At 35.9% G+C, this 17,134-nt stretch overlaps 1 protein-coding gene across 1 annotated transcript; it reads left to right on the forward strand.

The window, feature by feature from the left end:
- Positions 13,747-14,393, forward strand: LOC109722558 (late embryogenesis abundant protein-like). The gene is made up of 2 exons (XM_020250652.1): positions 13,747-13,866; positions 14,121-14,393. The coding sequence occupies exons 1-2, from the start codon at positions 13,747-13,749 to the stop codon at positions 14,391-14,393; spliced, it is 393 nt and encodes a 130-aa protein (XP_020106241.1).

Here is a 17,134-nt window from a genome sequence, read left to right on the forward strand (position 1 = left end):
CAGAGAGAGATCGATCGGTGGCCAAACGATCGGTTCAGAATACCCAAGTGGCCGTGACTAAGTTAAAAAAAAAAAAAAAAAAAAAGAAAAAACAAAACAGCTCGTAATGCTCAAACAAAGAACACTCAAACCCGGCTAAGGCCGGTGCTAGGTCCGAAGCCAACAACGAGGGCGTACAATCCAAACGAAATAGAAGCTAGGGGTACAACGCCAAACCTTCGTCACAAATCGAAACACACGAAAGAAGTCGATGTTTTGGCCTGGCCCAAGTCCACAGAGATACTGAAATACATAATGCATACCTGTGTACATGTCCTATAACTACTAACGCAAAATGTGCAATCAAAGAGGTATGCGGATATACGAAAAGACAATGCAAACAATGACAGGTGAGACTAATAATACGGGAATAAAAAACAGGGAGAATGAGTGAGACGCTCTCACGCCGACGTACCCAGCTCGAAGCACCCACCTGTCACTGTATTTTATAACTGGATCGGCGTCGGAACACTGGGTCCGCACAGTCTTACGGACGCTAAGAACGATCCACCAAGTCAGTATCCAACACTAACGCCAAAGGCACGGACTCACAAACCACACGGATCCGGCTTAATCGATTTCCCAAACCGATTACCGTAACTCACTGATGCACCGGAAGTCCGAAAACCAAGCCGGAACGCTGTCGGGTTTCACTAAGTGTCCGTCGAACATCACCGATCGTGACCACGAATCACCCCTGCCCAAAACCATTCCAATTTGGATGCCTTGCAGCGAACACACAGGTCAGCACAACAATACGATCATACGCGGATAATCGTACGGATCCGGGTTCCCGAAGATGTCTATTTCGACATGTCCGGAACCTCCGTCGCTCACCTATTCGGTCGATCGATCGCCACAAAATGACGATGGTGAGCCAGATCCACACACTCCAGTGCGGGGGACAAAAGCACGGAAGCAACCAATAGGCTGCGTCGGAAAAGATCCCGAACCTGAAACCGCGTCTCCGCGAATTTTGCCGAAAACGCACCAAAATCGACCTATCCGATTTCCGCGATAAAGCTAACGAGACCAGGACAATACATTCCACGCGATCAAACAAATCTCTTCACACTGCCCACAGCTAGCCACGCAAGAGCACAATTGCATAAAAGACGCCTCTAATTACATATAAATCATCATTTTATATAATTTGAGTGATGCAATGCGGCTCGTTCACTGCAAACCAAGTGACTTTCAAAGTTCGCAGAGAAACACGTAACTGACGAGGTCTCGGACGTAACCGGAGTCCGATGCTCACGTATCCGGAGACAAGCGGCTCGCTGTGGGAATAAGCACGGGAGCTAACCCGAGGTTCAGGGCGAATACGCGCAATCAGGGAAGATCCGCGCTGCACAGAACTAACCGGACACTTCTGATCAAAGTGAGGTGAGCACTGTGATCAGCACTGACTACAACGATCACCGTGCTCACCTCCAGGAGCATCAGGAATCTCGATCGCGGATAAACAGCACAAACCGAAAAGCCAAAAAGGCTGAAACGGAGCGACACTCGCCGAAACAGGCGGAAGCGGCTCCTTCCGCCGACGAAAAGGTGAGCACTCGATGATCAGCACATTGCAAGGGTCATCTGCTACCCTTCCGTAGGAGAATCGGGAAAGCTCGGGGAAGCTCGCAACACAAACAACCCACTCAAATAAGCCCTATTTTTCGGGCTTGGCCGAGCAACCTTGCTCGCGCGGCCTCCGCGGCACGGCGGCGCGGCGGGCCACTGAGTCGGTGAGGGGAGGTGAGGAACTCCGTGCTACCTCGTTGTCGGTGGAAGCGGCGGCGCGGCGGCGGAGCAAACGAGCCGGCAGAGATCGGATCGGTTCAGAGTTCTGCGGCCCACGGCGGCGCCGGGGAGCTCGGACGCGGAGGCGGGCTGGGCAGAGGTCGGGGGAGTTACCACGGGGTGGCCCAGGTGCGCGGCGCTGGAAGAAGGCCGCACACAATGGCTTCGCTTCGGGCTCGATTGGGCGGCTCAGCGGCCGAAGGCGGCGGCGGCGGCGCGCCGGGCGGTGCGAGTGGGAAATGGGGCGCCCGGCACGGGGATGAACTGCGGGAGGTTTCCAAAGCGTGGCGGCGCGCTGGCGGGCTGGGGCGGCAACCCGCTCGTGCCAGGCCCGGCCTGGGCTCAGCAGGCTGCAGGAGCAGCAGCGGCGGCCCCGGCACGGCGGCGGTCGCGGGGAGGGCCAGAGCACGGTGCGGTCCGGGAGGGGTCTGCAGGGGGCGCAGCCGCCGGGCCTTCTACACAACCCCGAGGAAGAGAGAAGGAGGAGAGATAAGAGATGGAGAAGATGGAGAGAAGAGCTCCGCAGTCGCCGGCGCTGCCTCAGGTGGCCGGGGCGCGCGCAGGAGGAGCAGGGGAATAGTGGGAGGCGTAGGGGGCTTAGGGCAAGGCTAGTTAGGGTTAGGGGAGACAAACCGCTAAATCAACTATATACTAAGTGCGCAACTATCGGCAAAAAAGGTCCAGCCAAACACCGAAATTATAATACCGAGCCTCACCTGAACGACTAAAACGGCGTGAACGACCCTCCACTGTGCGATCCCTCGCGAAACGTACACTAAAAATACGGCGACTTCGGCGAAATCTGTTGCCACTACCAACCCTCCTTTCTGATCAACGCGCGATCTCCCGAGATGCCGTCCGTTACAGATTTGGACGGCAATTGCCAGACCGGTGGATCAGCCCTCGGAGACACAAAGCTGGCATTCTCGTTTCGTCTTGATTCGACCACGGATTGCAACGACAAATCCAACGGCTTCTTCAGAATAGAAAAAACCACAGTTACACATAAATACATATAAAACATGTATTTTTGGATTTTCTCGAAATCCGTGCGTCGAACTCAAAATCCGTCAGCGTCATTAGCTCCAGAACAGCTGACCCGGTCGAAACGAGCTATTGGACTACTATGAACAGAGTCCGGTACGAGCCAGAAGCCAACTTCTCACCGTGGCTTCTCCGGAAAATCGAGTTACTATTCACTTTAAGTGAAACTTGGAAATCGAGTAGAATTTTCGTTTTAACTCGATTTCGCCCGAAACTTGACGAGTGCTTTTGTAATTAAATTACACACAAAAACATCGTCAACTGAGAGTTTAGCTACACTGCAAAAAATCTCAGTCCTTACAAGCGGTATGAACTTATGATCGCTCCCGGCATATTCAGGTGAGATATAATAATATTTTATTATAAATTTAAAATTTTATTTATTTTAATTATTTATTATAAAATTTAGAATATGGTAATTATATGTTTATGCACAATCACATAGTACGGATTTTCGATAGTTCTATATATGTTGATTTTTTTTTAATGATTGTGTTCTTCTTTTTTCATTAGTACCGATTGTTGCCGTCTTAATTGCAACGAGCTATTTACGCAAACTGCAGAATCTATGAGGTAATTACCCCTTCTCTATTGCTTACATATGCATGTGCAGAATCACGTATGTATTTATACAATAGAATTCATAATTCTTTTATGTTGTTGTCTGGAATTGGGGGACCGCTTCTTAATATGGATGGAGAGGTTATTGAAATTAATTTTATATGTGATCTATGTACTCAATTTCTATCCAACAATATGGCCTTCAGATAGTGGATATATTTTAAGAAATACGGGTATGTTCAAAATATTTTTATACAGTGTCACTTATAAATTGATAGTTTGTGATAATTTTAATAGGAAGCATTTTGTTAAATTGTATCATTTCTAATGACTTGTTTCTTGCATAGGTAAATTTGTTGGCCGTGGTTAAGAATGAAAGTAATAAATTTATATTCTGGACATGTAGATGTATTGGAATATATCATTTGAAAGTTTTTCAATTTATTGAGAAGGTAAATTTTGTCTTGTCGCTTTTTTGATGGTTTGTTGATGTTCGGAACTTGCGAAGGTTGATGAAATTTTAAAATATTTTTGAAGTGAAAAACAAAAAATTAAAATTAGTTTTCCAACATTAAAATAATGAAAAGTAAGATGAGATTTCCGACATTAAAATTCTTTGAGTTAAAAGTTTTGTTTTAATTGAATCTTCTGCACTAATAACTCACTAAAGAGTTATTAAAAAATGGATGAAAATTTGTCCTTTTTTTTCTTTTTTATACAAACTTTAGTTTAATGTGAAGGAGAGAAAGTTAAGAGTTTTTTGGGGGTGAGACATCTTCACTAGTGTTGTTATTAATTCGTTATCTCAGCTTTCATCTCTGCTTAATGCACAAAATTCTTTTTAAGAGTAGAAAATTCAATATGTAGATAAATATGTTCTTTATTGGTTTAATCTTTTTATTTTGGTGCTAGTTATTTAAAAAGCGGTAGAGCTGGATGTGATCAGACTGTATGACGGTGTTTATCTAACTCTTTTTATTTTTGTCAGTGAGATTACAAGAGTGGACCGATAAATTCATCTATCATTTTCAACTAGTCTTGATCTACACTGATATTTAATTTTTTTTAAATATAAAAATAAAATAATATTTTTTTTTAAGATCTATTTTGATAATTTATATGTTATCTCGTTTCGTATTATACATCTGATTAGCTTCTTGATTTTTCGGGTAGCCGATTTCGAGGGCTCACCAACTTTGGAAAAGAAGATGTCGGGGATAAAAAATGATGTCATTGTGTTGACATCTTTATCTTTTGTATTTGTTTTTGTGAATTTTTAGTATTATTTTTTCATTTTAGATATTATATCATGACATTTAGTTTATACTAGCGATGTACCCGCACTTTACCGCGGATACAATAGGTATATCATTAATTATATTATAAAATATAGTATTCTATTAAATATATACATTAAATATATATTTGTATCAACATCTGATTTCACAATATAAAATTTTTTACAGATTTTATCTTTAGGTATTTGATAGTTTTTATTTAAATTCTTGGGGTTCCGTAAACTTTCAATATTTTCTGAAGAAAAAAGGAAAAATTTGTAATACACTTATTTTTAGGCTAGTTTGTCCAAAAAATACATATCCTCTTTTTTTATTTTTTTAAATTATTATTCTTCTACGTCTATTCAGATCATTTTTTGTCGACCCGTGCAAATAATATCGAGAATTGAAAATATTACGTAAAAAGTAGTTACTTGATTTGTAGGTTTTTAGTTGACCAGCCTGCAGAGAACAAAAAATAGGAAGAAAAAGAGTATCAAAATAATTAGTTACATGTTTTAATGACTTCGTAATGAATAATTTATTTTACTAAACAAATAGTTTTCACTATATTACAATCGTTAAATTTACAAAATGTCACTAACTAAAAGATATAAATTAAAGAAGAATATATCTGATAGAGGATTGAAAGAAGCAACTACTGTAAAATGATTGAAAATTACCATATATATAGGTGAATACAAATGATAATTTTTCTATTTTTTGTTTACCAAAAGAAGTTAAAAATTTATAACTAAGCCATGTAGGGAAACAACCTTGCAGGTGTCAACATAAAAAACCTGCAAGTGGCGAAAAAAAAATCCAAGTGTCAAAAAACAATATAGCTGTCAAAGCGGGAGAGAGAATGAGAGTTTTGGGGACGTGTCATTTTGAGAACCCTCCAAACTCTCTTTTCATGTCAACAAATATTTACGACCGACATATCTGCGACACAAAAAAAATGCCTAAATATTAGTTTTTTCTTAATTCACAAGGCCCAGCCAAGGATTAGTTACGCATGTTGTACATTCATATTATTCAACTGACATGGAAAATTTAGTATGGATAACGAAACAAAAGAAGCACAACATCGAATTAAAATATATAAACATTATTAAGAAATATTATGAAGCACATATTCAAATTTTGGTAGAAAAAAAAAAGAGAAATTATCATCACACACCTATTTATTTTCTATGGAGGAGGAATATATAAACGTCAATGTATACTAAGTAACAAAAACGAAAAATAAAACTAAAATCACATAAATAATTGGTGCATATTATACCTTCTTTTTTAAACTTCCTTCCCAAAGAGGCCTGTGAAGAACAAAAAATAGGAAAAAAAAATTAGTTACATATTTTGCAATGAATTAAAGAATGTCTTCGTAATGAATAATTTATTTTTACTTAACAAATAGTTTTCACTATATTACAATTGTTAAATTTACAAAATGCCAAAAGTAAAAGATATGAATCAATTAAATGTATATTAAAAAAGAATAAAATTTTAAAGGACAATATACCTAATAGAGGATTGAAAGCAGGAACTGCTGTAAAAAAGTTTAAAATTACCAAACATATATAGGTGAATATAAATGGTAATTTTTTAAAATTTTGAATTACCAAAAGAGGTAAAAAATTGTAAGCAAGACATGTAGGGAAAAACACTTGCAGGTATCAACATAGAAAGCTTGCAAGTGGAGAAAAAAAATCCAAGTGTCAAAAAAAAAAAACTGTAAAAAAAAAAACATGCAAGCTTATCTAATACAGAATTGAAAGAAAGAACTACTGTAAAAAAGTTTTAAATTACCATATATATATAGGTGAATATAAATGGTAATTTTTCTATTTTTTGAATTAGCAAAAGAGGTAAAAAATTGTGAGCAAGACAGGTAGGAAAAAATACTTGCAGGTGTCAACATAGAAAGCTTGCAAGTTGTAACGACCCAGCCCACTAGCAATAATAACTCGTTGGGCCCAGTCAACAGCCCAAAATGCTTAAGCCCAGTTATTATTACTAGTGTCTAAGTCTCTTATAAACCCAATGACAACCCCATTCCCATCTGATGTGGGACTATTAGGGTGTCACAGACTCCCCCCGTTAAGGTCCTGACGTCCTCGTCAGTCCAATCACACACAGCCCAAGATCACCAGGCTATGTGAGACTCGTCTCGCTAGCCCGTCATCCAGACCCTGGCTCAGCCGAGACTCGCCACACATGTCCAGCTGGTGAACCGGCTCTGATACCAAATGTAACGACCCAGCCCACTAGCAATAATAACTCGTTGGGCCCAGTCAACAGCCCAAAATGCTTAAGCCCAGTTATTATTACTAGTGTCTAAGTCTCTTATAAATCCAATGACAACCCCATTCCCATCCGATGTGGGACTATTAGGGTGTCACACAAGTGGCGAAAAAAATTCCAAGTGTCAAAAAAAAAAATAGCTGTCAGGAAAGAAAAATCCAAACCATGAACTAAAAGAAATGAATCAATTAAAAATAAAATTTCAAAGGACAATCTATCTAATACAGGATTGAAAGAAGGAACTGTTGTAAAAAAGTTTAAAATTACCAAACCTATAATTTCTTTTTTTTTGAATTATGAAAGTATCTGCTTGAAAAAGGAAATCCAAGAGTGCATTTCTCTAGGATATGCACATTTCTCCAGGCGCCTAAATTAAGATACTAATTATTTGACCTGCACTATATTAAATTCATTCAATCTCTTCTTTTAATTCTTTAATAAACTATTATTTTAAGTTAAACTTTTTTTATGTCTTAATGTACTAATTAGCCCCATATTAAATTATGATAAGAAACCTTACTACCCTGAATTTATTCTCGAGTCGGCTGAAATGCACATTTATAGTATCTATTACTTAATCAAGAAAAATAGTATCTATTACTACATACTAAGGCATGTCTCACTTAAAATAAGAGATTGAATAGCACATTTGTTGGAATTTAAATCTAATAATTTTGATTTCTTATGTATTAAATTTAAAATTAATTATGAATAGAAATATTAATTACTTTTACGTAGTTGAGAAATTTAAAATTTTCTATAGGGAAAACTTCAAAAACCCCCCTTGTGGTTTTAATTTTTTTCACTTTAGTACCCTGTGGTTTAAAATGTATCAAGTTAGTACCCTGTGGTTTTGTACTTTATCACTTTAGTACCCTGTGATTTTAATTTGTATCAAATTAGTACCCTGTGGTTTTTTAAATCACAGGGTACTAAAGTGATAAAGTGTGAAACCACAGGGTACTAAANACTTTATCACTTTAGTACCCTGTGGTTTAAAATGTATCAAGTTAGTACCCTGTGGTTTTGTACTTTATCACTTTAGTACCCTGTGATTTTAATTTGTATCAAATTAGTACCCTGTGGTTTTTTAAATCACAGGGTACTAAAGTGATAAAGTGTGAAACCACAGGGTACTAAAGTGATAAAGTGCAAAACCACAGGGTACTAACTTGATACACTTTAAACCACAGGGTACTAAAGTGATAAAGTGAGAAACCACAGGGTACTAACTTGATAAACTTTAAACCACAGGGTACTAAAATGAAAAAGTGTGAAACCACAGGGAGGGTTTTTGAAGTTTTCCCTTTTCTATATACATAGGTAAGGGGAGAGAGAAGGAGAGGGTTTGGGGGTACGTGCTCTCTTTTAATATAAGAAAAAATATATGCAAAGAAGGTGCACCAGGAGCATGAAAAGCAGCATCAGGACACAGGAGGTCTACGTTGCAGGAGGTGTACGGTCTACCGTGCACCAGGTGCACTGGAAGTAATAAAGGGACATGTGACAATGCATGAACCTAACTCATAAAGGGACACGTGGCAATACATGAACCTAACTCCACGGACTTTAGTATATAGTAATAAATTATATCATGACACTAATGAAAGGAAATTAGCATCTTCTTCCCCAAACTTCTTCTCTTTCCCTACACTCCTCTTCCCTAATTTTTCTCTTCTCTTCTCTACTTCTAATCCCCCAATCCTTGAGTCACCATCATTCTCGTCGCTGTCCACACCTCGGCAAATTCTCGTCATCGGCAGGTTGCGACAAGTCCGGGACATTACAAATTGGTATCAGAGCGGTACGATCCCAGGGTTAGGTGTAGTGTAGTCGCACTGTTGAATCTGATCCCTTGGATCGTTGAATTAGCAACGCGACAAAGCATCCGAGCTGCGGGAACCGACTTCGCTTGGATCTCGACAAAGGATCTCGCTGTTAGGCCCAACTGGAGCCTAGAACCACAGGTTGGAGTGGGCGAATAGCTTCCCAATCTGCTAGATCCCTACCCAGGAAACTGCAACAGCGACTGCCGCAAGTAGATTCCGCAGAATCAAGGCAAATCTGAAGCTAACAAGTGGAAGAACAGTGAAGCAATTCATCAAACACCTTGTGAGCATCTGGTATTTCGTACTAGTTGCCTCCAAAATTTCGGAATTAAGCTACGTACACTATATTAAATAGCCTCAATCTGGATTGTATCAAGGGTAGTAAAAGATAGTTGCTATTCCATTGATTGTAACGTCAACCAAGCCTCATGTGAGCATCATAGGCTGACCTTGACAGCATTGCTATAGCCAGGTAGTAAGGAAAAAAAAAATCCCAACAGATAGAAGAAATAGAAAACCTCAAATACAAATCTGAAACCAATCAAGACAAAAGATCGTAGTGCACCATCCATTCAAAAGCGGAGTAAAAACAAGTTGAACATGTTGGGACTTAGGATCGTCCTGCATATACTATCAACAAAAATATACGAACAAAAAAATAGCGAAAAATAATAGAAAAGAAATACACAGAAAAAGAGACGGTGATTTACGTGGTTCGGCAAGTGGCCTACGTCCATGGGAAGAGCGAGAGAGATGTACCCTTTATATGAAGAAAACGAAAAATATAAGCCCACACCTTTATGTTTCTCTCAATCTAATACAAGAGCCTTATGGTTACTACCACCCTTCTCTTGTTACAAAAAAAAAAAGAGAAACTTAACAAGCTACTAATTAAGTTTTCAGGCTTCTCCTAATACCTCACTTAATTCACTCGTTGCTTGTGCTTCTTCTTGTGCATTTATCTGTGGATTGGAGGCCTTTTATAGCCATGGATGCAGTTGCATAATTGAAGTTTGCAACTTCAATTGTCAACTTTTCTTAATTAGCCTATATATAGGCTTTTTGACAACCATGGCAGCATGTGTTTCATGCATGCATGCATGAAACACAAGCATATATGCTTCTCTGTCCAATGAAAACCTTTTATTCATACTTTAAATAGTTCAGTATCCATGTCTCTTTTGCATATTAGTCCAAACAATCTTGTGGGCCAAACAAATATTTTTATGCCCTATACAAAAGAAGACATATAACCAACAGAACAGCAAAAACATCAGCCAAGTGGGGAGAAAATAGGGCTAGTAGAAAACCACATTTCAGAAATCAAAAGAATCAAAGAAGTCAAACATCAAGGCACAGTAGAATCCATACCAATCAAACAGGGTTCCATTGGAGTACTTCATGCAAATTGATTACCATGTATGTTGTGAGGGTATCAATGAAAGGAAATTAACATCTTCTTCCCCAACTTCTTCTCCTTCCCTACACTCCTCTTCCCTAATTCTTCTCTTCCCTACTTCTAATCCCCCAATCCTCATCTCTGTATCTCAATTTCCTCATCCCTCTCTACCCCCATTTCTCTTCTCTTACCTTTTCTAGCATCAATTATCTCAGAATCGCGACTGGGAGTCACCATCATCCTCGTCGTTGTCCACGCCTTGGCAAATTCTCGTCATCGGCGGGTTGCGACGAGTCTGGGACGTTACACAATATTTGCCACGAGCAATATCTTAGGGCGCGAGGATTGTCGTGCCGAACTGGAATTTTCCGACTTACAGCTTAAATTGGTCCAAAGGGCGCAAGTTGGGCCACGCATGATATTTGTACCTTATTTTATAATTTTGTTCCAAAATTTTTTGAAAAAGAATGAAACAAAAATATTATTATATTAATTAATATTTTTGTTAAAAATTAAAAATCTGTACCTTATTTTATAATTTCTAATGGTTGATTTCTGGCATAGGCAATTTTGTCGGTTGTGGTTAGGATTAGAAATAACAAATCTGTATTCAAATATTATAAATTTTTATATATTAATTTTCTTACAGGTCATTTTATATAATATATTATTTTTTTACAAATCAAATAATAACTGTTTGTCAATAAATATAAATTGCCATTTTTTTTTCATATTATGCATATAAACTCTTTAAATATTTTACTTACAAACATATTGTTACAAAATATATTTTACAAACATATTTTACAAATATATTTTACAAACATATTTTACTTACAAATATATTTAAAGAGTTTATATGCATAATATGAAAAAAAAATGGCAATTTATATTTATTTGAAAGAAATAATGATAAATTTTAGCCATGGAAGCATCGGTAAGATGCTCTTTGAAAGAAATAATGACAAATCTTTGAAAAAATTTGATTTAANTACAAAATATATTTTACAAACATATTTTACAAATATATTTTACAAACATATTTTACTTACAAATATATTTAAAGAGTTTATATGCATAATATGAAAAAGATTTGTAAATTTAAATTTTAAGTTTAAGTCATATTTAAATTTAAATTTTGATTATGAGTTTGCGTTGAAAATTTAAAAGTTAAATCAATTTTAAATTTTTTAAGTTTTAATTTGAATATGATTTTGATTTTGATTTTTCTTATGAATCAAATAAATAAGGAGTTTTCATCCTCCAGTTTTCTTTGCTAGTCTATTTTCATTACTATCTTGATTTCATTTTTTATTTTAAATTAAGGGTCCATTTGGTTCACAATTTGTAATGCTTCAGTAATCTTTCATATTTTGTATAAAAAATATTCAAATTATTAGCATTCAACTCAAATAGGGTATTCTTTAAAGATATTAGTGAAGTAGTAACCAACGAGACTGCAACTACAACTACAGATAAATGCACTAGACTAGTTCATACTACATAGACACATATTATTGTTGAAGTTAAAAATTAGTGGTAATTTATTTTTTATTTTGTTTTGGTTCAGTAGAATTAATAAGTGTATATATAGGAGCCCATTTGATCTTTTAAATAGATTTTTTTTTTCTTCTTTTGAGTCAGATCGCGTCATGTGGCTTATTTTGGTTAAGTGAGTCAAGTTGAAGCACATGAGTTTAGTCAGCGTGAGTGAGAAAAATAGCTTCTTCTCTTTCATTTTCTTGTGTGGTATTTCTTTCAAGAGCGAAGTATAAAGGATGGTCCAAAATTTATTTATAAAATTCTGCTAGATTTAAGATGGGTGATATCTAATTTATCTCTTTTCCTCTCTTGTGAACATTCATTGTAAGTTGGCTTTGGGTAATAATTTTTTATTTTTCTTTGTATGGTGTTTGATATTTTTGGTGAAATTGATTTATCTCATCTTTAGAGTTGCATAAGATTGTTATTGTAAACTTTTCTTGATATTATACGATCTTGAGCGCGTAGGAAATTCGGATTTTCAATTTCTATATATTGAAAGAAAAAAAGGTGTGGTTATATTGGAGACCTTTGTGCTTTTCTCTTCAACTGATACACTTGATACACTTGGATTAAGTGTTTACTACATAACTCTGATTAACCTTTAGAGCATTATTAGATATAGGTTCCCTCCTTGCAAGACTTGCATCTCTATAGAATTCAAATTCAGAATCTTTTGCAAGACTTGCATCTCCATAGAATTCAAATTCGAATCTTGAATTTGAATCATACAGAGATGTACGGTGAAATAAATTGCGATCTATATGAATAAACGGGGCTTTCTGGAGTTGATGTGAGATATATATTGCATCAAAATAAACGTGAATTTAGATGGTTAGGATCTTATTGAAACAAAATATAACGGTTAGGGACCTAACCGATAGCCAAAAAAAAAAAAAAGAATAATCCTACATGTGCCCTTATAAATTAAGTGTAAATTTTACACTCTAGCCTTTTAAACGTCAAAATTTAGTTATTTGTCTTATCAACTTTTTTTAATATTAAAAATTGTATAGAGAATTTTAAATTTCTAAATAATTGAGTGTAAAATGTGCACTCCTAGTAGAGTATACGGAAAGTATTATTCAAAATATAAAATAGTGGGCCAAAGTGAAAAAAATCATGTTAGAAGCCAAAGGTGCAGCTTTATTCAAAATAAAAATAATTTTTCTTAAAATGTGCTATACCAATTTGTACCAGTGTTCCTACTTTGGCTTCAAATCAAAAACCAGATCAAATCAAAACCAAATAAAATAATTTGGTTCAATCTATATGCTACCTACGAAATCGAATTTATTATAATTTTTTTCAAACTGAAAAATTTAGTTCAATTTAAAAGTTTTTTAAAATTCAAACCAAATCTAACAGATTGCACCATACGAAAATTTAGTTCAATTTAAATTTTTTTTTTTAAATCGAACCAAAGCGAACCGATTGCACCATACTAATTTGCTATTCAATAAAAACTGACCGGAAGTTATTTATTTATTTTGCAATCCAATTTTTTGGAGAATTCCGGTCCCTCCCGATTCCCGAAGCTGGCAAACAAAATTACACACGCCATATCGATTCCTTCGCACGTGTCACCCCTCATGCATGCGCATGTGCCACTCCATGTACACGTCCCTCGTCCCACGTGGACACCATCTATCCTTTTATACACATCTCCCATGCATATATATATATATATATATATATATATATATATATATATATATATATATATATAAATAATATATATATAATTATGAGCTTGTCTCCTATACTATCTGTAGCACCGGAGCTCCGGTACTATAGTCTCATTTTCGATTTTAGGGTATTCAAATCAATGATTCACACCGTTAAAATTGACCTAGGTATTTAAAGTTTTTAGAAATAAAATTTTATATTTTTTTGATATAGTTTACTTTATGATCAAACCATTTNCCCGACGGGCACCGGAGGTTACGGGTCGATGGCCACCACTGCCGCGGAAAGGGCGGCGGCAACTGCGACTGAGGGCGGCAGGCACGAGACGACTAAGGAGCGCCACGGCATAGTACTGCACCGCTCCGGCAGCTCCAGCTCCAGCTCGGTAATTGATTACTTATGTAATTCACGTATTAATAGTTATATATCGAATGAAAATTCAAATGGGCCCTTATATCACTTTTAAAAAGTATAAGAAAATATAATTACATTTTAGTCCTGAGAATAAAATTTTTTGTGAAAAATATATATGTATACTATAAAATAAAATATCAGCTTCATCCGAATAGTACTTTTCAGACTAAAACGTGCACATTATTTTTTTTATTTGCTGAATCGATATTTTGAATAACATGATAGTCGTCGTCGTCGTCCTCTGAGGACGACGGGCAAGGAGGAAGAAGAAAGAAGAAGAAGAGTCTGAAGGATAAGATCAAGGAGAAGCTGCCTGGAGGGCACAAGAACGTCGACGAGCACCATCAGCCGACGCCAACGACGGCGACAGGGGAGCACGGCGTCGCACATACTGCGCCTGGAGCGACGACTACTGCAGCGACCGCCACCGCGGAAGGGCACCATGAGAAGAAGGGCTTCATGGAGAAGATCAAGGAGAAGCTCCCTGGCCATCACTGAAAACACACGTCAGTATAAATATGCATATATGTATATATACGTACTAGGCCTTTTGAATTAAATATGCTTGTGGGTGTGTGTGTGTGTGTGTATATGTTTGTGTTTCTGAGTAACAAAAAGTTGTATGAGTTGGAAAGGGTGAGGTGATATACTGTTTTAATGTGTGCTTGTGTGGCATTGTGAAATAATGTGTGTGTGTATGTTTGTGTTTTTATTTCATGAGCTTTGTTCATCTGTTCTTCATGAAAGAGAAGAGTTGTTAATTCCTTTTCTCTTGTGCGTGCACGCATACATGCATGTGTCTTTATATATTTTGATCCTGCCACGGTTGCTTAATTGTATGCGCAATTTGCTTGCTTCAAAGACGTAACTTAAAAGTTGTATCGACTCAAAAGTGTGAAATAGCGGGAGATCGGGTTGGATTGAGTCATGCTGAAGTAGCATGAGTTTGGTCGGATCGTTTCAAAATTGAAACTCTCACACTTAGTAGCGGGAGCATTCAATATGTATGTTTTAAGTGACCTAGTTGTGTATTTTTAGTATTTGAGCTTTTGAAATTGATGGATAACACCAACGATTCAATGTATATTTTACTCTTCTTCTTTTTTTTTGTGGTAGAATGCGTCAACTAAACTTTTTTTACTAAATTGTACTGTTTTGTTTATATATATTAAAGAGAAGAAAATACTGCAGAAGGGAAATTGCCAATTATTAGCATAGAAATTCTAAACGACTTCACATATAAGATTATAAAAAAAAAAGTGTTTTTAAAAATTCAAAACTCAAGATACTTGAAAGATAAATTAAGTAAATAAAATATTTCTTCCGATATATAAAATTTTTATATCTTGTACGTTATATATATATAATTTATAAGTACCAAGTGTTTGGTACTTTTACAAGTATCTTTAAATATATGTCAACAACGGAAGATTATCTAATAATAAATTATGAATTGATTGAACTGATTATTAAAAGCATTGCTAATAATTAATAATACTACTCGATCAGTTCGTCACCACTCATCGGAACGTTGCTTGAAAAAGGCCCAATCATTTGATTTTTTTTTTTTAGTTTTAAATTTTATTTTTTGTATTTTATATTAGCTCTTTAAAATTTCATAATTGAACATCTAGATTTATATTTTAATATTTGGTTTTTACTGTTAATAGAGTCACTAAAAACTTCTATTTAATTAGTTATTTTCAACTTTCTACTTACCATTTTTACATTTTTCATAAAATATTTTTGTTAAAATAAATTGAATAAATGTTCTGCTACTTTTAATCAGTACTTTTAACAAAATTAATAGTTTTAATCTAAAATTATAACTTTAATGTTTGCAGTGTACAGATTGGTAGTGATATATTTTTATAAAATAGGAACTTTTGTTTATATACTCTTTACTGCTATTCAAAATTTTCAAATTTATTATGAAATTATCAAAATATTCTTTTAAAATCTAATTCCATAAGTAAATTCTAGGAAAAAAATGAGAATATTTGACGGAACTTTTTAAAATCAATAGGACTATTTTAATCCTCCGAGGATAAATAAGATATTTTTAAAATTTTGAAGGATATATTGAATATTATTCCAAGTATTAGGTGGAGGAAATTTTGAAAAAAAAGGACAAAATTGTCTATGTACATATTTAAAGTTGCGAAATTTTTTATTTACCCTTTATTTTAAATACACTGGTAAAAAGCTCCTTTTTCTTTCTTTTGTATCTTTATTTTAGGAATAATATCTAATATACCCTTCAAATATCTAAAATACCCTTGGTAGATGAAAATGTCTTTGTTGATTTATAGAAAATTTCTTCAAATTTACCCCTAACCCTAGGATTCACTAATGGGACTTGGGATTTAAAAGAATATTTTGAAAACATAAGGGTAAATTTAAAAAATTTGAATAGTAGCAAAGGGTATATAAGCAGAAGCTCATTTTATTATTAACCTTTATTTTAAAGATTTATGGCAAAAGAATTTGAATTTTTAGAAGGATATATTTGATAATAATAGGATTGTCAACATGTCAGATAAGAGGCAGATTTTTAAAAACCCGAATCTGAACCCGACTCCAAACCCGAAAATTCGACTGAAAATAATTATTTATCTTTTCAATATTTCAAAATATATTACACTAAATCTAAATTTTTAAAATATAAATTTAAATATAACATCAAATTTTTATATATACATATTATATATAATGTAAAATAAATTCAAGTTCGGGTCGGGTTTGGATGCAGTCAAAATCCATTTTCGAATTTATATCCGTCGGGTTTTTACTTTTGATATGCATATCTAAAGCCATATTCGGCTAATATCGGGTAAATTCGCTCTGTTCGGCTTGGCTTCGGGTTCGGATTCGGATAAAACTGTGTAGTGCACTAGTTATGCTCTATTGGGCCCAATTTGTGTAAAAGCCCAATTACTACATATGATCCGGGCCCAATAAAAAAGTATTACGCTCTCTACCTCTCCCTCTCCCTCTCCCTCTCCCTCCATCCCCTCCCAAACCCTAGTTTTCGCCGCTCTTCTCCTCCTCCTCCTCTCATGGCGATCCCGGGCCCTTACTCCGGCGTTAGCACCCTCGCCTTCGTAAGCTTCCACCCCCCCTCTCTCTCTCTCTCGATCTCAATCTCTTTCTACGATGATCTGTGATTGGAAATCTATGTAGGTGGCTCGGACCTCGGCGTTCGCATTTGGGGTCGTTTATGGGAGCGTGAAGCTCTC

Source organism: Ananas comosus, linkage group 16, assembly GCF_001540865.1.
Source record: "Ananas comosus cultivar F153 linkage group 16, ASM154086v1, whole genome shotgun sequence".
Taxonomy (NCBI): Eukaryota; Viridiplantae; Streptophyta; class Magnoliopsida; order Poales; family Bromeliaceae; genus Ananas; species Ananas comosus.